The sequence below is a fragment of the Cnephaeus nilssonii genome (assembly GCF_951640355.1).
Source record: "Cnephaeus nilssonii genome assembly, chromosome: 16".
Lineage (NCBI taxonomy): Eukaryota > Metazoa > Chordata > Mammalia > Chiroptera > Vespertilionidae > Cnephaeus > Cnephaeus nilssonii.
This window is the reverse complement of record NC_137087.1, coordinates 4,556,123-4,582,278: the sequence shown is the minus strand read 5'-3', so window position 1 is coordinate 4,582,278 and position 26,156 is coordinate 4,556,123. Positions and strand designations below refer to the sequence as shown.

General features: G+C 42.6%; 1 protein-coding gene across 16 annotated transcripts in view; it reads right to left on the bottom strand.

Annotated features, from left to right (window-relative positions):
- The window catches only part of SHLD2 (shieldin complex subunit 2), a 134,057-nt gene that overhangs the window by 23,688 nt on the left and 84,213 nt on the right, over positions 1–26,156 (bottom strand). For all 16 annotated transcript variants that reach the window (XM_079793097.1, XM_079793104.1, XM_079793102.1 and 13 more), the window contains 3 exons: positions 22,323–22,517; positions 22,057–22,191; positions 1,473–1,679 (listed from right to left, as the gene is read on the bottom strand). In XM_079793097.1, the coding sequence (XP_079649223.1) occupies positions 1,473–1,679; positions 22,057–22,191; positions 22,323–22,517 (537 nt within the window). The remainder of the gene's footprint in view (positions 1–1,472; positions 1,680–22,056; positions 22,192–22,322; positions 22,518–26,156) is intronic.

Sequence of the window (26,156 nt, the reverse complement as noted above, 5' to 3'; positions counted from 1 at the left end):
CTAAGATTTTTATGGTTTCATACATTACATTTAAATCTCTTATCCATTCTTATGTACGATGTAAGTTGGTAATCTAGTTTCTTTTTTTTTTTTCCACATGTGTCTGTCCAGTTTTCCCAGCACCATTTGTTGAAGAGGCTGCCTTTACACCATTGTATGTTCTTGCCTCCTCTGTCAAATATTAATTGACCATAATGGTGTGGGTCAATTTCTGGGATCTCTGTTCTGATCCATTGGTATATATGCCTGTTCTTGTGCCAGTAACAGGCTGTTTTAGTTATAATGGCTTTGTAGTATAGCTTGATATCAGGTATTGTGATTCCTCCAATTTCATTCTTCTTTCTCAAGATTGCTGCAGCTATTTCAGGGTCTTTTATGGTTCCATATAAATTTTTGGAGTATTTGTTCTAGCTCTATGAAGTATGCCATTAGTATTTTAATATGGATTGCATTGAATCTGTAGATTGCTTTGGTAGTACAGACATTTCAATGATGTTTATTCTTCCAATCCATGAACATGGTATATGCTTCCATTTGTTTGTATCTTCCTCTATTTCTTTTTTCAATGTCCTATAGTTTTCCAAGTACTGGTCTTTTACCTCCTTGGTTAATTTTATTCCTAAGCATCTTTTTTTTGTTGTTGCAATGGTAAATGGGATTGCTTTTTAAGTTTCTCTTTCTGAGAGTTCATTATTGGTGTATGAAAATGTCATCAATTTCTAGGTGTTGATATTGTATCCTGCTACATTGCCGAATTCATTTGTTAAGTCTAGTAGTTTCCTGGTGGAGTCTATTTTAAATTTTAATTATATGTACAATATCATGTCATCTGTGAATAATGACAGTTTTACTTTCTCCTTTACAATTTAGATGCCTTTTATTTCTTCTTCTTGTCTGATTACTGTGGCTAGGACTTCCAGTACTATGTTGAATGAGAGTGGTAAAAGTGGACATTCTTGTCTTGTTCCTGTTCTTAAGGAAAATGGTTTTAGTTTTTGTCCATTGAGTATTATGTTGGCTGTAGGTTTGTCATAAATGGCCTCTATTATGTTGCGGAATGATCCCTCTATTACTACTTTATTGAGATTTTCACAACAGCACAAATACATTTCAAAATAATTGGCTAAGTTAAAGATGCCAAATAAAACAATGTATATACTGTATGATTCCATGTACAGTATATCAAATCATAGAAAATTCAAACTAATCTCTAGTGTTAAAAAGCAGGTTGAATTAAATGATGAATTTGTCCCCTGCTTAGTAACTATACACAGAAAATTTTAAGTGATCCCTAACAGTTACAAATTAACCTCAAAGATTATAGGCAAAAAGCTAAGATGCCAATATCTGGTTCAGATATTTATAAAGGCCTATATTTCACTCTTATATTTAACTATATTTCCCCCCCAAAAAATGGTAGATACTTTGCTTGCATTAAAATTAGCAATATCTTATGTATGTAAAGATCTTACCTGAACACTTTTCCTCCAGGTGTGTTGCTAAATCTGACATCTTCACAAAAGAGGACATGCATTTTTGAAATTTTGTTTTAAATGTAATAACCCTTATATCATCATCAAACAGGCACTCACAGGATGACCAAGGTGTTGTATGCAGTTCTAGGTTTTCTAGGATGTAATTGCGCTGAACGAAAAGATATTTAAATTCCCAAATATAATCTTAAACAAACAAATAAAAACAAAAAGTTATCAAAAAGGAAATAATCTAGGATCAAACTCAGATTAAACAGATTGACCTGATTTAATCAGTTAAATACAACTCTTATCACACTAAGGAATTTGGGTATAAGAGATAAAACATGAATGTTTTAAGGCAATAAGATAAGGATGCTAGAGATAATTTTAATAAAATTTTTTTCTATAATTTCTTGGTCTCCTAAACAGTCACAATTTATTATAACCAACTGCTTTTCAGAGCAGCAAATTTTCATTTTGATATCTACAAAGATTTTTTTAATAAGGACATAGAAATGAACACATGTCTGCCATAATCAACATCTCTCATTGATTTTCAGTACCTTAGTTTTCTTATATAGCTAATTTTTCCAGAACAAAAAAAAAGAATTTAGGTACAGTTGTACCTATTTTTAATTCCCTCGGTAATAATTCTAATTCTTAAAACCATAGTAGCACAAACATTATTGCCAAATAAGCATATACTGTATTAATACATTCAACTTTAAAACAATAATAAAACAAAAAGAGGTCTCTTTGCACTAAGTTTTCAATAATAACAGCTGTCTTTTTAGTTTACCACTTACTTCAGGTCAACATCTAATTCACATGCCCCCACCTACTTCCTTAGCTTTTATTATTTAACAGCGTGTTTTTTTGTCAGAGAATTTTAAAACAAGTCAGTATATCTGTATAATGTTGCATCGTTAGAAAAAACTAAAGCAAAAAAAGAAGAATTGAAGCATATATTTTCCAAGTTGCTGTTTTAAACCAATTACTATTTTTAAAATAGCTCTCTTATCTTGACAAAATAGACAAGCTAAGTAAATAAAAAAATAGCAGCCATACTGACTGAAATGCCCACAACTAGAAGGAAAGAGAAAACCACAAGGAAAATCAGAGAAGCCGTAAAAGTCTGAGGTATGGAGACACGGGCAGAGACACGAGCCCGCGCGCGTGCGGGGAGGACGGAGCCGGAGAGGAAGGGGCGGCTGACGGCCTGGCTAGCGTTCTCTGGCGGGAAGGAGATAAAAGCGCCAGATTGTGCTGAACTTCAGCTCCGACTGCACTGAACCCCAGTTCCGGGCAAAACCCTGGGAAGCCGGGCTCATGCTGGGGGAGTCTGGGCTGTGGGGCGGAGACACAGAGGAGTTGCGCCGGAGCCGCGCACGGGAATGTGCACAGAGGAGGGACTGTTGCCTGTGCCGCTGGATTGCCCTAGCGGGAGGGAGACAAAAGCTCCTGACCGTGCTGAACCCCAGTTCCAACTGCACTGAACCCCGGTTCTGGGAGAGACCCGGGGAAGCCAGGCTCATGCTGGGGAAAGCTGGGCTGTGGGGCAGAGGTGCAGAGAGGCGGCAAAGAGCAGAGCACCGGAGGCGCGCACGGGATTGTGCGCGGAGGATGGGCTGTTGACTGTGCCGCTGAGTCGCCCTGGTGGGAAGGAGACAAAAGCGCCAGACTGCGGTGAGCCCCAGTTCCGACTACACGGAAACCCAGTTCCGGGCGAGAATCTGGGAATCCAGATTCATTGGGGGAGAGACTAGACTGTTTGGCAGCGCGCGAAACTCCAGGGCGCTTTTCTCTCAGAGGTGTTTGCTGGGAGTACAGAGGGACACTGAGACACAGGAACCTCATAGGGCGGGGCTGACGGGAAGCCAAGGCGGTAGGCTCCGCCCTGTAACTCCGCCCCATCCAAGCTGAACACAGAGGCTTTTACAATTTTGCAAGTCTAGTTGAATGGGGCTGTCTCCCGGCATAGACACAGCTGATCCTCACAGCCAATTGGACTGGAGGTCACATCCTCCCAGTGTACCAACAGCAATCAAGGCTTAACAACACCAAGACTTTGCACTCAGCCCACAAAGGGGGGTATCAAGAGCGACCACCTAGGGAGATTGGGGAAGCTGAGCGATAGGGAGGCAGCCAAAAGGGGAAGACACCGAAACAGGTCACGAATATAAGGGATGCTGTAATTCCTGCTGAGGGGCCTCAGGCAGTAGCTGACCTACACTCCATTGGAGACCCAGAAACGAGGGCATCTAGTGGTCGGTGTGAGATGACACCAGATTTCAACCACTTGCATAAGGGACACATTCAAGAGGCAGACGCAGTGAGCGCCAAAGCTTTGCTGCACCAAGACCCGGCACATAAACGTGTCTCCCGCACAGCAACTCTTCCTTTATAGACACAGAGGGTCCACACAGCCAAGTGGCCTGGAGGACAATTCCTCCCAGTGACACCAACAACAATCAAGACTTAACTATACAAACAAGGACCAAGATGGAGACATAGGGCAGAAGCCTGATTGCTGCCTACCACAACAATTTTGAGACTACGACGGGAGAGCAGAGCAGACACCATCCAGAACCACCGGAGGGCTGACTGAGCAGATGCTCTACAACTAGAATAAAAGAGAGGGGTACGCGGGATGAAGCTGATGCCGGTGACCCAAAGACCACACTTTAAAAACTACGGCTCAGGCGACACAATGGTGGCCTGGAACGTGCTCGGCGCAGTTCCCCCAGCGGTCTCCGGCTGAGGGGAAGGCTCCACTTGCTGCCGAGCACAAACAGACGAGCCCCTGGGAGACATGGGGTGGGAGACCCCGCGCTTGCTGACCTCCGAGTCCTTCAAGAATCTCAACGCCCCGGAAGCGGCCAGGTGCGCACGCTCGGCGACCGGCCACCGCTGCAGACCCAAGGGCCGACGCAGCCACCCCGGACCAGCCCGCCGCCGCGCACCGGGCACACCGGAGCTTCGCCAAGCCCGCTGCCCAACGAGTTCTGCGGTGGCTGCCCTGGAGCTCTGAGAAAATGGCCGAAGGAATTGCTGAGAGGGAATTGACCAACAGGAATTGGGATCAAGAAGACGAAACCCCACTGGGTCCCGGATCCGGGTGAAGCCGCGCGCCCCTGGGTCCGGGTGAGGCTGGGAACTGGGTCAGGGTGAGGCTGGGTCCCGGGTCCGGGTGAGGCCATGCGCCCCTGGGTCCGGGCGAGGCCATGCGCCCCTGGGTCCAGGTGAAGCTGAATCCTGGGTCTGGACGAGGCCGTGGGCCCCTGGATCCGGGTGAGGCCACACGACCCTGGGTCTGGGAGAGGCCACGTGCCCCTGGGTCTGGGGGAAGCTAGATCCCGGGTCCGGGCGAGGCCGTGGGCCCCTGGATCCGGGTGAGCCTGGCCCCGGGTCCGGGTGAGGCCGTGGGCCCCTGGATCCGGGTGAGCCTGGGTCCCGGGTCCGGGTGAGGCCGTGGGCCCCTGGATCCGGGTGAGGCCACGCGACCCTGGGTCTGGGAGAGGCTACGCGCCCCTGGGTCCGGGTGAGGCCATGTGCCCCTGGGTCCGGGGGAAGCTAGATCCCGGGTCCGGGCGAGGCCGTGTGCCCCTGGATCCGGGTGAGGCTGGGTCCCAGGCCCGGGAGAGGCCACGCGCCCCTGGGTCCGGGTGAGGCCATGCGCCCCTGGGTCCAGGTGAAGCTGAATCCCGGGTCCAGGTGAGGCCGTGGGCCCCTGGATCCGGGTGAGCCTGGGTCCCGGGTCCGGGTGAGGCCGTGGGCCCCTGGGTCTGGGAGAGGCCACGCGCCCCTGGGTCCGGGTGAGGCCACGTGCCCCTGGGTCCGGGGGAAGCTGAATCCTGGGTCTGGGCGAGGCCGTGTGCCCCTGGATCCGAGTGAGGCTGGGTCCCGGGTCCGGGTGAGGCCGTGGGCCCCTGGATCCGGGTGAAGCCGTGCCCCTGGGTCCGGCCGAGACCAAACCAGAGGGAGTCGGACCTGCATTACCACCATTTGTCCACCATCCAGAGCTGAGGGTCCGACATGTACTCATAGGAACTGGTGGACATTGATATTGGGTCTCAAAAGAACTGTTGGTCCAGAAAGAAACTCACTACAGACTGATTCACTTGCCTGTCAGCATAACTATTATTGCTCGTCGCACATTCAATTCTTATAAGTATATCTCTAGTGACACATGATTTCGCTCATCTAGGGGAAATGATGAACAACATAGACTGATGAACAAGAACAGAACCAGAAACAAGGAGGCATCGATCGGACTATCGGGCCTCAGAGGGAGGATAGGGGAGGGTGGGGGGAGGGGGGAGAGATCAACCAAAGGTCTTGTGTGCATGCATATGAGCCTAACCAATGGTTAAGTTCAACAGGGGGTTGGGGCATCCATGGGGAGGGGTGTGGGATGGGAATGGGGGCATGAGGACAAATATGTGACACCTTAATCAATAAAGAAATTTAAAAAAAAACAACAAAAAAACAAACAAACAAACAAACAAAAATAGCAGCCATAATCTCAACACACCCAAATAAAGTTAACATTTGTTTTCAATCTATTTCATTTTTACTTAATATGTCAAATATATTTTTATATGTCATTAAGTATTATTCCACATAATTTTAAAACCTGCATAACATGCCATTGCACAGATAGACCAAAATCTTAAAATTTATTGGGGGCATGTTGATTGTGTTTTACTTTTCACTATTATAAACAGTACCATGATAAATACATTTTTAGCTACATCTTTATGCATAGCCATGATGTATTTCTGTAAGTGTAATTTTTAGGTCAAAGGCATTCCAAGTTCTAAGGATTTTGTATGGATTGTCAACTGTTCTCAAGAAAGGTTTTTCCAATTTACATTTCCAAGAGTTTATGAGAGTCATTGCCTCCCCATATCTTCTCTATTAATTTCTTAGGAGAAAAATAATCTGTTATTTTATTTGTGTGTCTTCAATTACTAGTCAGAGTACTTTTTTCTTATATATATTGGCCATTTCTTTTTGGGGGACTTGCCTGTTCATATATCTTTTGTCCATTTATCCTTTAAATATATTTGTCTTTTGCTTATTGCATTATATTCTAACAAAATGAAAACTTTTCTTCTGGTTTTTCACGTTTAAGTTGTATATTATGATTTCTATATATAGTATAGTAGTTAATGTTGTTGCATTTTATTTAGCCTACTAACTTTGGATTCCAAATAAGTTTGCTTATATTTTCTCTACTACTCATTGTTTCTTTTTAAAAACATGTTTGAATCTCTAATGCATCTGTGACTTATTTTGGCACAAATATAAATTATAAATTTTATTTTATTTTTTCTTCAAAATTTTAGCTAGATATTCCAAACATTACCTACAAAGATAAAAGTTTGTTTTTATTTTTTAATTATAAGATAAAATTTTATTGTAAAATATTTAGACAGTAAAAGAAAATGAAATTAATAGATGAAATAAGATTGACCATAGTTTAATAAGCTGGATAATGGTACTCTGTAAGTGTTTGAACTTTTCTATACTAAAAGGTTGAAAAAGTAAAAGCAGATTTCACAAACACATAACATTAAAACTAAAGGTATAAATAAAAAATAATATTACCATACAGAGATAGCCACTGTGAGCATTTTAGTATCTATTATTTCCAGACTTTTAAGTGTAAATACATACCTATAAATCCACTTTTATTAAAATAGGGTCCTATGCCACAGGAAGTTTTATAATCTACTTTTTTTTATAAAAAAAATAGGTTTTTATTGATTTTAGAGAGAGGAAAGGAGAGGAATAGAGAGATAGAAACATCGATGAGAGAGAGAGTGTTCAGTTGCCTCCTGCAGGCCCCTTACAGGAGACTGAGCAGGCAACCCGGGCATGTGCCCTGACCAGGAATCGAGCTGGGAACCTCTTGTTTCATGGGTTGATGCTCAACCACTGAGCAACACTGGCCGGGCTATAATCTACTTTTAAAACTAATTACCTTTTCCTCTCTCCAGGCTAGTGCACATACATGTGTTTGCTAGTGAACACAAATTACCCCAACTGTTCCCACACCCTCTAAAATATGCTTAGGCATTCCTATTTGTTCGTTTCAACCCCGTCCTCTAGGCCACAGTTGATGGAATCAGATTCCATCTGGCCAATCAGATTCTCTTTGCTGGAAATTTGGAAATGAGGCTTATCTCTTAAAAATAAAAGTAAAATTAGGAGCTCCAGAATAATCACCTACTTTTCACCTGGTTGAGAAGCAGAGAAAATTAGCACTGAAGCAGATATATGGAGAAGCGGCCTGGACCCACAAAGCTTTCAGCTCCTAGTTCCAAGTCCCTGGGAAACCCATAAGCCTTCTTGCCTTATGTGTTATGAGATACTCCATATTTCAAATATAACTCCCTCGATTAAGTTAACCAGAGTAGAGTTCTAGTTCTAACTACAGCCCTCAGTGCCCAAGTTTAAATATAACTCTTAATGCATGCCATGTATTGCAAAACCTCATGTGCATGCATTTTTAACTTTTACAATTTTTTTCTATTACTTGAAACAAGTGAAGTTATTTCCTCCTCCAACTTGAGTCCCTTCTTCCATAAAGATAGTGGGAATTTTGAAAGGTTGCCTGATCTGTATTTTATTCTTCATTCATTCATTCATTCATCCACAAATAAAATATTTACTAGGGCAGGCATAGTGCTGTGTAATGATGACACAATGCTGAATAAGCTATTCATAGAACTTACAATCTACTGAGAAAATGAGTTCATTATTAAGCCAGCCAATAGTCTAGATAACCCCAATTGTGTTAAGTGGCACAAATGAATACAAAGAGTGATCTGAATACACATGTGGGAGGCTTCCCTCAGGAGGTGAAGTTGGAGCTGAGAGGAGTCACACATGAAGGAGAGATGCAGGAAAAAGCATTCTAGGCAGAGGAAACATGAAAACTCAATTTACTGAGGCAGGAAAAGGATTGGCATGCTCAAGTAACAGAAAGGAGTCATATGCAGGTTAGGCTAGTAAGTCTGAGGGAGTATGGTATTGAGACAATTTGTGATACATTTCTATATTTGAATCATGAATTAAGGGTATAACTGGGGGAGCCAGAATCAGACTTCTGATCAAGATGGTGGAGTAGGTAAGGTGGTACTCATCTTCTCTCACAATCATATCAAAATTATAACTAAACAACAGAACTATCATTCACAACCACCTAAAATCTGGCTGAATGGAAGTGATACAAGTAGGACATAAAGAAGCCACATCAACCCTGGTAGGAGAGGTGGAGACGCAGAAAGAGATAGTCCCACACCCACAAGTGGAGGATAAAAATCTGGAGGGACTGCCGAAACCGGTTTGGCTCAGTGGATAGAGCGTCGGCCTGCGGACTCAAGGGTCCCAGGTTCGATTCCGGTCAAGGGCATGTACCTTGGTTGCAGGCACATCCCCAGTAGGGGGTGTGCAAGAGGCAGCTGATCGATGTTTCTCTCTCATCGATGTTTCTAACTCTCTATCCCTCTCTCTTCCTCTCTGTAAAAAATCAATTAAAAAAAATATATTTAAAAAAAAAAATCTGGAGGGATGTTTCAGCTGCAGAGGTCCCGCCTGAAAAGTGAAGAGTCCCAGCCCCACACCAGGTGCCTCAGCCAACGTTCCAGTGCCAGGAAAAAAGTCCCCACAACTTCTGGCTGTGAAAACCAGCAGGGATTGAGGCTCAGTGAGACAGAAGTAGCTAAAGTCCTAGACCTAGGCGGTTCATCTTAAAGGGCCCGCACATGAACTTACTCAGGGTCACTCTCTCTGAGCTCCAGCACTGGGTAAGCAGTGCAAAGGGCATCAGAGACATGTGGGGAGGAACTGAATTGTCTGGCATCAGGGCAAGAGCTCAGGGGGTAGGAGGCAGATTTCTCCCAGACAGAAGTGCTGGCAGGGACCATTGTTCCTTTGATGAGACCTACCCCCCACAGAGCTGGCAGGTGGGCACTATATCTGAGTCTCCATCAACCTGGCTGACACTGTTTGTCACATCCTGGTGATTCCCTCAGGCCACACCCCACCCAACTTCCAGGGCCAGCCAAGATGGTTCCAGTGCCTTTTCTATAAAAATGGCTTGTCTTGTCTCAGGCTTCAGACTTTCCTAAAATCTCTCATATAAGCAGCATCTGGCGTTGGCATGCTCTATACTCTCACTAAGTGGCCCCAGCTTAGCACTAGCATCAGCCAGACTTGGTTCACAGCTTGCCCTCTCCTGGGCAACTCCAAGCTAAGCACAAGTGGCAGCCATATGCAGGTCACTTTACAGCTCATGCCAGGTAGCTGCAGGCAGAAAATAGGTGTCAACTGACCCTGGCCTGCACCTCCTGGGAGGCCTCAGAGCCTGCACATGCTTCAGACCATGTTGAAGCACCATGCAACCACCTCCACAAGCGACACACTCAAGGAAGGGACTCAACAGGCACCAAAGTCCTGCTCTATAGGGTGTGCCCTTGCACAGCTGATCCTCCACAAGGTAGCAGCCAGTGCTTGCAGCCAGTTGGCCAGGAGGTAAATCCCTCCCATTGCCATGCCAACAGCAATCAAGGCTCAACTACCACAGGAGGGTGTTCACAGCCCAAAAGGGGAGTGCACCTGGAGTGCCCAACTTGGTGATCGGGGAGGCTGTGCCACTGGACCCTACAGAACACCTACTACATTAGGCCCATTTACCAAGCCCAGGAGACACAGCAGCTCTACCTGATACACAGAAACAAACACAGGGAGGCTGCCAAATGAGGAGATGAAGAAACATATTCCAAATGAAAGAACAAAACTCCACAAAAATCTATAATAATAAGAGCATAATATGCTAATTAGACAGGACATCCTTCCGGACAATCTTCCAGATGAAGCCAGGGCTGCGAGGGAAGCCTGGATCCCGGGTGCCTGCTGGCGGCCAGAAGGAAGCTCAGGTCCTGGGTGCCAGAGGGAAGCCGGTGCCAGCACCCAGGGGAAGGAAGGCCTACTCTTGCACGAATTTCGTGCATTGGGCCTCTAGTAACTAAATAAAATGCTGATAAGGAATCTACTAGATGCAGAGTTCAAAACAATGGTTATAAGGATGCTCAAGGAACTTAGGGAAAGAATGGTTGAACTTAGATATAACTCAAAGGCATAAAAAAGGACAGGGAAACCATAAAAAACAACCAGTCAGAAATGAAGGATACACTAATTGAAATTAAGAATAATTTTCCAGGAATCAACAGTAGAGTATATAAAGCTGAGAAATCAGCGATTTGGCATGTAAGGAAGCACAAACACCCCATCAGAAGAGCAAAAAGAAAATAATAACCAAAAAAAGAAAAAAAATGAAGATAGTGTAAGGAGCTTCTGGGACAACTTCAAATGTACCAACATATACATCATGGGGGTGCCAGAAGAAAAGAGAGAGCAAGAAATTGAAAACTTATTTGAAAAAATAATGACAGAAAATTTCCCTAACTTGGTGAAGGAAAGAAACATACAAGTCCAGAAAGCACAGAGTCCCAAACAAAATGAACCCAAAGATGTCCACACCAAGATACACATCATAATTAAAATGCCAAAGGTCAAAAACAAATAGAGAATTTTAAAAGCAGCAAGAGAAAAGCAGTTAGTTACCTACAAGGGAGGTCCCATAAGACTGTCAACTGATTTCTCAACAGAAACTTTGCATGCCAGAAGGGATTGGCATGAAATATAAAAAGTGCTGAAAAGCAAGGCGCTACAACCAAGATTATTGTAACCAGCAAAGCTATAATTTAGAATCAAAGGACATATAAAGAGCTTCCTAGACAAGAAAAAGTTAAAGGAGTTCATCACCAACAAACCAGGATTATGTTGAAGGATCTTCTTTAAGAAAAAGAAGGGGGGAAATATTTTTAAAATATGAACAAGAATTCCTAGTTGAGTAGCTCAGTTGGTTAGTGTCCTTCTGATACACCAAGGTTGCAGATTCAATCTCCTGTCACAGGACATACAAGAAGCAACCAATGAATGCATTAATAAGTGGAACAACAGCCCAGCTATTGTGGCTCAGTGGTTGAGCACTGACCCAGGAACCAAGAGGTCACCAGTTCAATTCCCGGTCAGGCACATGCCTGGGTTTTGTGCTCAATCCCCAGTAGGGGGTGTGCTGGAGGCAGACAATCAATGGTGTTTCTCTCTCACCGATGTATCTATCTTTCTAACCCTCTACATTCCTCTCTCTGAAAAAAGCAATACAAATAAAAATAAGTAAAACAACAAAATCGATGATTCTCTCTCTCTCTAAAAATCAACAAAGTAAGTAAATAGTATTGTTTTAAAAATATGAATAAAATGGCAATAAGTACGCACATATCTATCAACAAATGAATCTAAAAAACAAAATAAACAAGCAGAAGAGAAACAGACGCATAGATACAAAGAACATTTTAAGGTGGCCACATGTGGGGGATGGGTGGAAAAGGTGAAGGGATTCAGAAGTACAAATTAGTTGGGGGTGGAGGGATTCAGCAGAAAAGAAAAATAACTCATCCACATGGACAACAGCGTGGTGATACGGGAAGGGGGAAGGGAGGAAGAGGGGCTAGAGGTGGAAAAGGGTATAGGGGCCATAAATGGTGGTTGAAAATTAAATTAAACTTCAAAAAGATAAAATGAAACAAAAAGAAGTATAAATTTGTTGTTATAGAATAGTCATAAGGATATAAAGTATAGCATAGGTATTATAGTCAATAATATTTTAATAACTATGTATGGTGTCAGATGGTATTAGATTTATTGAGATGATCACTTAGTAAGTTATATAATGCCTAATCACTGGGGTGTACACTTGAAAGTAATATAATATTGTATGTAAACTATAATTGAATAATAAAAAATGATTTAAATTTAAAAAAGGGTGACTAGGTTTCAAACCTCCATGAAGACATAACTATGATTTTGCATTAAGTATAACCATAAATATTAGGATCATTTGCATTTACCCTGTGCTTAAATAGCAATGTCATGAGAATACTTTATTATAATATTATTTTTTAAAATATTAGACTCCTATTAAATAATTTCAGGAGGATATTACATTGAACTGGTATTTCGTTGTGAATAGCTTATTTTATGTGTATTCCAGTATTCTTAAGAAGTGTAAATTAGGTCCCCAGTCCACCCTCATTAGGACCAAACTGTGACCAATGCTCACTACATATGAGGCATACCAAACATGAACTTGGAATTTCTTATTATTCTTCCCCAAAACATGAACTCTGTTATCTCCAGTATTCAAAATGACTGAATCAACAGTGATTCAATATTATCCTTTCTAATTATACCACCTAAATTTGAGTTGTTTTTAATCCTTGGGAACAAGTAAAACCAGTGCCCAATATAAAGAAAATTTGATGGAAAATGCTTCAAGAAATTATAATAAATAGACAGAATGCTGGAAGTATTAATCACTTACTTAAATGACCTTTCGAAATAGGTATTGTCCCATTTTTTAAAGTAACTTGAGGTATTGAGATGGATATCAAAACTTAAAATCATGGTTATGGACCAACATGGCAGCGGCAGAACTGGAGTGAAGATGAGAGTGTGATTGGGTGAGTGTGTGCGAGGGAAAGTGTGCATGCATGTGAGTGTGGGAGAGCATCTGTCTGTAGGAGTGGGAGTTCAGGGTGGTTCCGGAGCTCCTGGCATAGGAGATTCTTGGCCTGCCGATTCCCTCCACTTGACAGAAGAGAACCCACCATTTTGAAAGAGCTACAGGGTCCTCCCTAGGAGGAGAATGCGGGGAGCAGCCCTGTCCCAGTGCCCCTAGCCCACAGACGGATGTGCGTAGCCCCACTGCTGGGCCCCAAACACCATGACCCAACTCCCCCAGATGCACATGTCACCATGACCCAGACACACAAACCAGACAGCAACTCCATGCATCTGAACTGAGGGCCTCAGAGGACCGGCTTGCTGCCTTGACAGGCAGTGCAGGGGGCCTGCCCCACCATATTGGCATGCAGGGTACCCGGCTATACCACACACACATCAGTAGACCAGTGCCCAGCCTGCTCCACCACCTTGACACGTGGCCTGCCTGGACACAGGGAACTGCCACCCTGAACCAGCACACCCAACCCAGTGCTCTTGGACAACTGGCCCCATTGCCCTGGCGTGGTGTGCCTGGCGTTGCCACCATGACCCAACTCCCCCAGATGCACAGACCTGGCACCAGGACCGAGTGTGCCTGATCCAGCACCCTTGGACAAACAGCCCTACCACCTGACACTGCCCACTAGACATGACCTGATGCCTCCAGACGCACAAACCTGCCACAGTGACAGGGTATGCCTAACCTGGTGCCACCAGAAGACTGGACCCACCACTGCAACCCAGCACAACTAGTCACCTCTGGAAGCATGACACCCCAACCCCAACTGATAAAATGGGAAGACAAAGACACAGCCCCCAAGTTAAAGAAAAGGAGGAATCGCCAGAAAAGTAACTAAATGAAATGGAGGCAAGCAATCTGTCAGCTAAAGAATTCAAAGTAATGGTTATAAGGGTGCTAAGGAACTTAATGAAAACTACACCAGCATGAAAAAAGAGGTTGAAACAATGAATAAGAATCAATCAGGAATGAAGAATGACATAGCTGAAATAAAGAATACCCTGGAAGGGGAACAACAGTAGACTAGAAGAAATTGAGGACCAAATAAGTGAACTAGAAGAAACAGTAGAAAAAAAACACCCAATGAGAGCAGCAATTAGAAAAATTATTAAAAGCACGAGTAGAGTTTAAGGAAGCTTTGGGACAACATGAAAGTTAAAAACATCTGCAAAATTAGGGTACCAGAAAAAGAAGAAGCTGAGTAAGGAATAGAGAACCTGTTTGAAGAAATAATGACTGAAAACTTACCTGACCTGGTGAAGAAAAAAGTCACACAAGTCCAGGAAACACAGAGTCCCAATCAAGATGAACACAAAAAGACCCACACCAAGACACATCATAATTAAAATGGCAAATGTTAAAGACAAAGAAAGAGCCCTGGCCAGTTTGGCTCAGTGGATAGAGTGTCGGCCTAGGGACTGAAGAATACCAGGTTTGATTCCGGTCAAGGGCATATACCTTGGTTGCAGGCACATCCCCAGTAGGGGATGTGCAGGAGGCAGCTGATCGATGCTTCTCTCTCATAGATGTTTCTAACTCTATCCCTCTCCCTTCCTCTCTGTAAAAAAAATCAATAAAATATATATTTTTAAAAAGACAAAGAAAGAATCTTATAGCCTGCAAGAGAGACAGAATTTACCTACAAAAGAGCTCCCATTAGGCTGTCAGCTGATTTATCTATAGAAACACTTCAGACCAGAAGGGAATGGCATGGAGTATTCAAGGTAATGAAAAACAAGGAACTGACTCTAAGACTACTCTATCCAGCAAGGCTATCATTCAAAATTGAAGGCGAAATTAGAAGATACACAGACAAAAAGAAGGTAAAGGGGTTCATTACCACCAAACCAGCACTGCAAGAGATGCTAAAGGGACTGTTGTAAGAAGAAGAAATAGAAAGAGAGGGGGGAACATAGACATAAAGAATAAAAATGGCAACAAATAAGTACCTATCAATAATAACCTTAAATGTAAATGACATAAATGCTCTAATTAAAAGACATAGGGTAGCTGAATGGGTACAAAAACATGACCTATATATATGCTGTCAACAAAAAGACCCACCTAAGAACTAAGGACTCAAACAGGATGAAAGTGAAAAATGGAAGAAAAAAAAAAAAAAAGCCAGGGTAGAAATACTCATATCTGACAAAACAGACTTCAAAGCAAAGGCCATAACAAGATACAAAGAAGGTCATTACATAATACTAAAGGGATCAATACAACAAGAGGACATAACCCTGGTAAACATATATGCACCCAATATAGGAGCACCCAAATACATATTTTTAAAAATCTTCTGGAGGATTTAAAGGGAGAGATTGACAGCAATATAGTCATAGTATGGGGACTTTAACACCCCTCTGATATCACTAGAGAGATCTTCCTGACAGAAAATCAACAAGGAAACAGTGACCCTAAATGACACAATAGATCAAAAGGATTTAATAGACATTTTCAGAACATTTCAGCCCAAAGCTGCAGAATATACATTCTTCTCAAATACACATGGGATTATCTCAAAGATAGACCACATGTTAGGACACAAACTAAGTCACTATAAGACCTAGAGTAATGAAATCATATCAAGCATCTTCTCGGATCACAATGGCATAAAACTAGAGATTAACTACAATAAAACCACCCCCAAACATTCAAACACACGAAGGTTAAATAGCATGTTATTAAACAATGAATGGGTAACCAATGAGACCAAGGAAGAAATTAAAAACTTGTAGAAAAAAAATGAAAATGAACATACAACATCTCCAAACCTATGGGACACAGCAAAAGCAGTCCTGAGAGGGAAGTTCATAGCACCACAGGCCTACCTCAAGAAACAAACAAACAAACAAAAATTTCTAATAAACTATCTAACCCTACAACTTAAAGAATTAGAACAAAAAGTAGAAGGAAGGAAATAATAGAGATCAGAGCAGAAATAAATGACATAGAGACTAAAAAATCAATACAAAAGGTCAATAAAACCAAGAGCTGGTTCTTTGGGAAAATAAACAGTATTGATGAACTTCTAGCCAGACTCATCGAGAAACAAAGAGAAAGGGCCCAAATAAATAAAATCAGAAATGAGAGAGGTGGCGTAACAAATGACACCACAGAAATACAAAGGATTATAAGCAAATACAATTAACAGCTATATGCCAATAAGCTGGAAAACTTGGATGAAATGGACAAATTCCTAGAAAAATACAACCTTCCAAAACTGAATCAGGAAGAATCAGAAAACCTGAATAGGCCGATAACAACTGATGAAATTGAAGCAGTAATAAAAAATAAAAAAAATACCTGCCCTGGTCAGTTTGACTCAGGGATAGAATGTCGGCCTGCAGACCAAAGGGTCACAGGTTTGATTCCAGGTACTTAGATGCAGGGGCAGGTACTTAGTTGCAGGCTTGATCCCCGGACCCCATTGGGATATGTGTGGGAGGCAACCAATCGACGTGTCTCACACATAGATTTTCTCACTCTGACTCTCCTGCTCCCTTCCACTCTCTCTAAAAATCAAAGAACAAATATATCCTTGGGTGAGGAAAAATATCAAACAAAAAACCTTCCAGCAAACAAATGCCCTGGCCTGGCAGGCTTCACAGGGGAGTTCACCAAATATTCAAAAAAGAACTAGCACCTATCATTCTCAAACTATTTCAAAAAATCCAAGAGAAAGGAACACTTCCAAGCTCTTTTCACGAAGCCAGCATTATCCTAATACCAAAACCAGATAAGACGAATGAAAGAGAACTACAGGCCAATATCCCTGATGAACATAGATGCTAAAATTCTCAACAAAATATTAGCAAATTGGATCCAGCAATATATTACAAATATCATACACCATGAACAAGTAGAATTTGTTCCAGAGATGCAAGGCTGGTACAATATTTGCAAATCAATAAACATGATACATCAGATAAACAAATTGAAAGACAATAATAACATGATCATATTACTAGATGCAGAAAAAGCATTTCACAAAATCCAACACATTTTTGATACAAACTCTCAGCAATGATACAAAATTAACACCCAAAAATCATTGGCATTTTTATATACCAATAATGAACTCTTAGAAAGAGAAACTAAACAAACAATCCCATTTACCATTACAACAACCAAAATAAGATACTTAGGAATAAATATAACCAAGGAGGGAAAAGACCTGTACTTGGAAAATTATAGAATGTTTAAAAAAGAGATAGAAGATATAAACAAGTGGAAGAATATACCATGTTCATGGATTGGAAGAATCGACATCATTAAAATGTACATGCTACACAAAGCAATCTATAGATTCAATGCAATTTCTATTAAAATACCAATGGCATATTTCACAGAGCTAGAATAAATACCCCCAAAATTTATATGGAACCAAAAAAGACCTCAAATCGTCACAGCATTCTTAAGAAAGAAGAAAAAAGTTGGAGGGATCACAACATGGGATATCAAGCTATACTACAAAGCCACTGTACTCATAACAAGCTGGTACTGGCACAAGAACAGGCATATAGACCATTGGAACAGAATAGAGAATCCAGAAATCGACTCAAGCCATTATGCTCAATTAATATTTGACAAAGGAAGCAAGACAAGATCATACAATAGAGTCAAGACTGTCTCTTCAATAAATGGTGTGGGGAAAATTAGACAGGTACATGCCAAAAAAAAAGAAAAAGAAAAACTATACCATCAACTTACACCATACACAAGAATAAACTCAAATTGGATAAAAAACTTAAATGTAAGTCGTGAAACTATAAAAATCCTAGAAGAAAATGTAGGCAGCAAAATCTCAGACATTTCACATAGCATAATTTTCACTGATACTAGCACAACAAAGGAAAAAAATATATACAAATGGAACTACATCAAAATAAAAAGCTTCTGCACAGCAAAATAAACCAGCATCAAAATGAAAGGGAACCTACTGTATGGGAGAACATATTTGCCAATGATACATCTAATAAGGGGTTAATTTCCAAAATATATGAAGTACTCATATAACTCAACAAAAGGAAGAGAAATAATCCAATTAAGAAATATGACCAAGAAACAAATAAAAATACTCAACGTCACTAATCATCAGAGACATGCAAATTAAAACGACACCTGCCAAATGGCTACCATCAATAAATCAACAAATGACAAGTGCCTGCAAGGATGTGGAAAAAAAGGAACCCTAGTGCACTGCTTGTAGGAATGCAGACTGGTGCAAGCACTATGGAAAACAGTATGGAGTTTCCTCAAAAAATTAAAAATGGAACTCCCATTTGACCCAGTGATCCCATTTCTAGGAATATATCCTAAGAAGCCTGAAACATCAATCAGAAAGAATTTATGTTCATAGCAGCACAGTTTACAATAGCTAAGATCTGGAAACAGCTCAAATGCCCATCAGTAGATGAGTGGATAAAAAAGCTGTGGTACATTTACAACATGAAATACTATGCAGCAATAAAAAAGAAGGATCTCTTACCCTTTAAGGTAGCCTGGAGGCACCTGGAGAGTATTATGCTAAGTGAAATAAGACAGTCAGAGAAAGACAAATATCACATGATCTCACATATGTGGAATCTAATGAGCAAAATAAACTGAGGAACAAAATAGAGCCAGAGACATGGAGGCATGCAACAGGTTGAGGACTCTCAGAGAGAAGGGGAAGAGTGGAAAGAGATCCACCAAAGAACTTATATGCATATATGCATAATCCATGGGACAATAGTGGGAAAAGGCCTGAGGAGGGCACAGGAGTGGGGAGAAGGAAGAGGTCACTGGGGGGGAAAAAGTAAGGGAGGCATCTGTAATTATCCTATATAACAAAGAAGTGATATGCAAATTGACCGTATGCCCTCACAGAAGATGGAGGGCATACGGTCAATTTGTGGTCAACAAAAAGACCCACCTAAGAACTAAGGACTCAAACAGGATGAAAGTGAAATATTCTTCTGTTATAATTTTATAGCATACGCTCCCATGTGGTCACAAGATGGCCACCAAAAGATGGCCGGCAGGGGAGGGCAGTTAGGGGTGACCAGGCCAGCAGGGGAGGGCATTTGGGGGTGATCGGGCCTGCAGGGGAAGGCAGTTAGGGGCGACTGGGCCTGCAGGGAAGGACAGTTAGGGGCAACCAGGCCAGCAGGGGAGGGCAGTTGGAAGTGACCAGGCTGGTAGGGGATGGCAGTTGGGGGTGACCGAGCCTGAAGGGGAGGGCAGTTGGGGGCAACCGGGCTGGCAGGGGAGGACAGTTGGGGGTGACCGGGCCTGCAGAAGAGGGCAGTTGGGGGGGACCGGGCTGGCAGAGGAGGGCAGTTAGGGGCGACCAGGCCGGCAGGGGAGGACGGTTAGGGGCAACCAGGCCAGCAGGGGAGGGCAGTTAGGGGTGACTGGGCTGGCAGGGGAGGGCAGTTGGGGGTGACTGGGCCTAAAGGGGAAAGCAGTTAGGGGCAACCAGGCCGGCAGAGGAGGGCAGTTAGGGGCAACCGGGCCGGCAGGAGAGGGCAGTTGGGAGCGACCAGGATGGCAGGGGAGGGCAGTTGGGTGACTGGGCTGGCAGGGGAGGACAGTTGGGAGCAATCAGGCCAGCAGGGGAGCAGTTAGGCATCAATCAGGCTGGCAGGGGAGTGGTTAGGGGTGATCAGGCTGGCAGGCAGAAGCAGTTAGGGTCATCAGGCAGGCAGGCAGGTGAGCGGTTGGGAGCCAGCAGTCCTGGATTGTGAGAGGGATGTCCGACTGCCGGTTCCACAGGGATTGGGCCTAAACAGGCAGTCAAACATCCCCCGAGGGGTCCCAGATTGGAGAGGGTGCAGGCTGGGCTAAGGGACATCCTCCCCCACCCAGGTGTACAAATTTCCTGCACTGGGCCTCTAGTTTCAACAATAAAGGTGATTTTTTTTTTTAAATCATGGTTATAAGTATGCTGAACGAATGAATAAAGAACAAATACATCTTTATGCTTTGATTCATAAATTTTCAGTATTAACCTAAATACCATAGAATTATCTAGAGTAAACTATACTTTCTCTTCTATTAGCCCAATAGCTATTCATTTTAAGAGAATATTCCCATTAAGCATGGAGCAATCTGCTTTGCTATAGCTTCATTAGAACTGGAATAACACCTCTGGCCTACATTTTGATCAGCATGCACTAGACTCATGTTCTGGCAATGAAACAGTGGTCAATAATGAAAGTTAATCTATCATTGACATATGTTTATCCTATTTCTCAACTAACCAAATGTTTGTCACTGTTTGATCATAACATAAAAGCCAAAAGTCAAACTTATCTCAAATCTTAGTCATAGGCTATTAATGATTAAGGGAGACAGTGTGACAGATTCTATCTTTAGGTAACTATTTTGTAGGTAAAAGTTTGGGAAGAGATATTCAGGTAAATAGAATGATCACACACTTAATCTCTGAATTAGTTTATCAGGGTAAAATAACTCATGAGCCACTAATTATATTATCTCTGACTGTTACAACTAAAGGATGACATAATATCCAAAAGAAAAATGTACTATTTTATTAAAACATCAATTCCACTTATTCAATACATGATAGATTATTAATTTGTACTGTAAAGAAAAATGTAATCATGGGTCATATTTTAAACATAAACATTCTATGGATGGCTAGTAATCTACACATCCTATATAATAAAAGGCTAATATGCAAATAGATCAAATGGCAGAACAACTGGAACAACCAAACAACCAAAAACTATGATGTGTGCTGACCACCAGGGGGCATGCGCGGAACATGGCGGGTGTCGGGCATGGCGGGATGGTGGAGCAGGTGAGTGGGGGCAGGGTGCCCATTGCTGTCATCGGGGCGAGCCTCTGGTGGTTACTGAAAATTCTTTGCTCCCATGTGCTGCGGTCCTGCCTGGCACTCACACCTGCTGCCAGCACCGGCCCCGCTCACACCTGCAGCTGGCGCCGGAGCCACCACTCACACCCACTGCTGGCGCCCAACACCAGCCCCAATCGCTTGGCGCCATCAGCGGGTGCGAGCAGCAGCTGCTGGCCCCGATCTCCCCTCAGGGCTTCTCCACCTCCCCCTGCTCCCAAGGGGAGATCGAAGCTGGCAGCCACTGCTCACACCTGCTGCTGGTGATGGCCCCGCTCACACCCGCTGACGGTGCCAGAGCCACCGCTTGCACCCACTGCCAGCGCCAGCCCCGCTCGCACCTGCTGCCAGTGCCCGGCGCTGGTCCCAATCTCTTAGCGCCATCAGCAAGTGTGAGCAGCAGCTGTGGGCCCTGATCGTCCCTGAGGGCTTCTCCACCTCCCGCTGCTCCTGAGGAGTGATCGGAGCAGCAGCCACCACTTGTACCTGCTGACTGCACCGGCCCCAATCGCAGACAGGAGACCGGGGGCCGCGCCAGGAGGGGCCAGGTGGGGGCATGGATGATGAGCCAAGACCCATCCCTATGCCTACCGCAGCCTCGAAGCCCACAGTTCCTTTCAAGATGCACAAATTCATGCACTGGGCCCCTAGTTTAAAATAACTGCAATAGCCTGGCCAGCATGGCAAAGTGGTTGAACATCAAACTATACCAGAGAGAGGTTTATTTAGCAGAGGACTTTGGCTGAATAAAAGTTGTAGAAGCTTCTCCAGAATTAAAATTTTAAGGAACATTGTCTGAAGGAGATCAGACCTCCACTTAAATGGTAAAGTAGTATATTTAGGAATAAGTGGAAGCTTTTCTTTTACTACTGTTAATTATAGAGGACTTTTTGGATTACTGATTTGCTTACATTATGTATAAAATTATAACAGAAGAATATTTAATCATAATCTCATATTTCAAATGTAATCTAACCTCTTACGATTCTCACTTAGGCTCATAAGCATTAACCATTTACATAACTATAAGTAGATTAAAATCTTTTTGTTGTATTTACCTTTTTTCCTTTGAAGTTGAGGGTACCAGGCTGCTCCACGACCCCATAATACAAGCACATAATGTTGACCTTGGGCCTGTTCCACTGTTAACAGAACTTTCCTTTGCTTCTGTCCTCTATAACTATATACCGCCTCTGGGGAAAAAAAGGACTGTTTTATTTACAATGTCTAATGATAAATATATAATGATAACCAAATTGTATACTAAGAAGGTCTTGTATCTTATTTTAGAATCTACAATGAAGGAGTTGCCCCAAATGATCACCTGTCAGTACAGTGACATCCACCACTCTGAGCAGCGCATGGACTAGCAGGCCGGGCTGGAGCTGCTCCAGAGCCACAAACTCCACACTGCTCACTTCCTGGGGTGGCCGCGGACGGAGGTCTCGGAGATAGGAATGCTTTGAAGATACATATGCCAGTAAGTCTTGAAGTACAACATCACTAACTATACTGGAATCTGAAAGAAAACAAAACATACATACAAAAGAAGGCAACATTATATTTTCATGACAACACAGTATTTTCTTATACTGCATTTTACGTTGTAAAGTGTGATTAAATGTAAAACATGATTTCATTTCTACAAAACAGGTTATTCTGGATCAATTTAGATGCAAAAATAAACTTGATATTTTTAATCGATAGAAATCTAATTATGTACTATCTCAAAAAAAACTTGCCCTGTTCCCTCACTTCTCTATTTTTTCACCAAATAATCGAGACCAACATTCCAGTTATTTCTGACTCCTCCAATTGGTTCTCTAATCCCTGATTTGATCATGGCTTTCCCAGCTATCCAGTGCCATTCTTCCTCAGGACTTAGCATGTCACATCTGAAATACTCTAAAAGTCACCTGACTGACTTTCCCTGAACATGCCTTGTTCTTGCCCACTTCTCAGCCTCTGTCCTCACCATTTCACTGGCTGCAACGCTGTCATCCTCCTCTCTGCCTTCCCAAATACTACACAGAATAATAACCACTTAGGCTCCCAGGGATTTCTCCTTTTATCTCTAACTCTCATGTGGCATTTGAGTATGTGCTACACCAAGCATGTCAAACTCAAAGGCTAACATGGGCCAAATAAACAAGGTTTAAGTTTATGTGGGCCACAAAAAAACAAAAGCTTCAATTTTCATAGAAACGTAGGTTTATTTCGATAGAGATATGCTGAATACAAAGGACTGAAATAAATGAGTAATCGTTAGCATAAAATAATAGAACATTTTAATAAAAATTAATATTTTTTCTTGAACACTAACTTACAAGACACTGAATAACTGCACAAATTAATAAACGTAACGCAAATAAAACTATTTTTCTTGTTCTCCAAAAGCAAAATATTTCCTGTTGCGCACACCAAACAAGTCAGTATAAGACTAATGACGTGGCAATCAGCTGCTAAAATATTCGCTGCTAGTATTAGTGGAGAGAAATGGTGAGCCTGCACATAAGGGAAATAAATGCAACACGATTAATCAGTCATTAGCGAAATCAGTCATTAGCGAATGTTGTAGTTCATTATTAATAATCTACATATATAAAAGACTAATATGCTAAGTCTCTGACCGCCCAACCAGTTGCTATGATGCGCACTGACCACCAGGGGGCAGACACTCAATGCAGGAGTTGCCGTGATACACACTGGCCATTTACAAAGAAACAGCACCACAGACCTGGCACCCACAAAGCAACACTCGGCTTCCCCCAAGTGGGACACAGGCCCCACCACCACCCCTCAGCAATGCCCCACCAAATCGCAGCCAACGCTGCCGAGACCCCATGGCGCAAAATGCAGCCCACAGCCCAGCCCAGCCCGGAAACTTTCACTGTGGGCGCTGGGTAATGACGTCACATAGCAACACCCGGCTTCCCCTCCCTAGCGACTAGCCTCCTTGGAGTTCCTTCAGCCCAGGAACACGGCTTGCTTTATAGCCGGGTGCAAACATTTCACACTTTAACCAAATGTCTGTGAAGCATTTTCCCATGCCTCATCTCATTTGATCCTCAAGGAAGTCCTGGAGTAGGTAGATAGGAGACTCAGTGGAATCCTATTTTCTTTTCATTAGCAAGACAACAGAGATTTAGAAAGTTTAGAAACTTGACCAGACTGAAAAGAAGTAAGAAATGGTGGACCTTGAAAATGACTTCAGGTTTTCTCACTGGGTAGAATATAGTCAAACACTGCTGCAGTTAAATATTTTACCCTTTGTTCTCCCTGCATGATCTACAATAATAATCTGCTTTGTGTTGGTATTTACTGCTGTGTTGCTGACAGTTACCTGAAAGAGAAGTTGGGGTGCTTCATTGGGCTGGAAAAAGTTTAGCTAAATCAGAAAGCAGGTCTAATTAAGCAAGTTTATTCTATATCTATAAAAGGCTAAGTTGACTTGCGCATGTGCGATACATATAAACACTGGCGCGAATCACATATGTGTTTCAACCTGTCATTATCAATTGTGAATTTGGTTGATACTTCTATTATAGAGAAAGGGTAAATAGTGATATTAAAATATTTCTTCTAATTAATTTCCTTTCTATGTGGACAAATTCGTGCACCAAACCAGTAGTTATGTCAATTTGTCATATTGTAAAAATTAAGTTACGAAATTTTTATTAAAACGTTTCTTACATACCGTTATATTGGCTGGGCCACAAAAATATTCATTGTGAGCCACATGCAGCCCATGGGCTGAAAGTTTGACATGCTTGTGCTACACTATAGTATTTCTCTTCATTGTTATATCGGTTATTTAATTAATCAGTCATTATGCCATTTAGATGTTTTTCTCTTTCCTATCTCAATTTTTTTTCTAGTTTTTTATTGAGATATACTTATAATCCTTTTTTTTTTTTCATGCCCTGACCAAACCCACATTGGGATGATGCTCTAACAAACTGAGATCAAACCCACATTGGGATGATGCTCTAACAAACTGAGCTACCTGGCCAGGACTACTGAGATAAACTTTATATGCAATAAAATGTGCACATTTTTAAATATAATTTTTTTTATTTCAGAGAGGAAGGGAAGGGGACAGAGAGATAGAAACATCAATGATGAGAGAGAATCACTGATTAGCTACCTCCTGCACATCCCACACTGGGTATCAAGCCAGCAACACGGACATGTGCTCTGACTGGAAATCAAACCATTACCTCGTGGTTCATAGGTCAATACTGAACCACTGAGCCATGCCAGCCAAGCAAATGTACACATTTTAAATGTACAAACTGATGAGTTTTGCTGATTAAATTTTAATTTCCCTGAAAGAAAGGGAGATATGTTTGAATATATGATTGATTGCTGATCAAAATAAGATCTTAGAAAAAAACACTTAAGTACTTTTCAGAAAGCAGAGACTATAAACTGATTTTAGTAGGGAAAAAAATGATTCTTCTTTCCTTCCCTCAGTAACATTCGCATCCTAATGTATTTCTTATGCCACACTAAAGCCTCATTATTCACTCACTCAGTAGACCATCTACTATGTGACGGGCCTCATACCAGGGGCTAGGGTCACAAAGACATATCATGCCATGATCCGAACATTGAGGGGCCTATCAATCTAGTTAATAAACAGTGGGGTTAAAGTATGAGAGACCTACACAAGCATTTCTAAGAACACACAAAAAGAACTGCCCAGGAAGTTGGAAGAGGCTTTATTGAAAGAATGTTTGTTCTCGGTTTTGGAAAAGTATCTAGTTTCTAGGTAGCAACTGGGAGCTGGGGGTACATTTCCAGGCAAAGAGAAGGGGGTTGCAAGCCTTAGGTACTACAGATACATAGTCTGATAAAGGCTATGGACCCATTATCAAAATAATATTTTTATGACAGCTTTATTTAGCTACTAGAGGCCCAGTGAATGAATTCATGCACGGGTGAGGTCCCTAGGCCTGGCCGGCAATCAGGGCCAATCGGGGCCAGGCTGATGGGGGTCTGCTGGCCGGGAGGAAGGATTGGGGGGAGACTGTGGGAAGTTGGCCAGCCAGGGGGAGGGATGGGGCGCAGGAGGTTGGCTGCCGACCCCCAAGGAGGGAGCCGGCCCTCGGCCCCCCTGGGAAAGGGGCTGTGTCTGCCATCACCCACCCCCGGT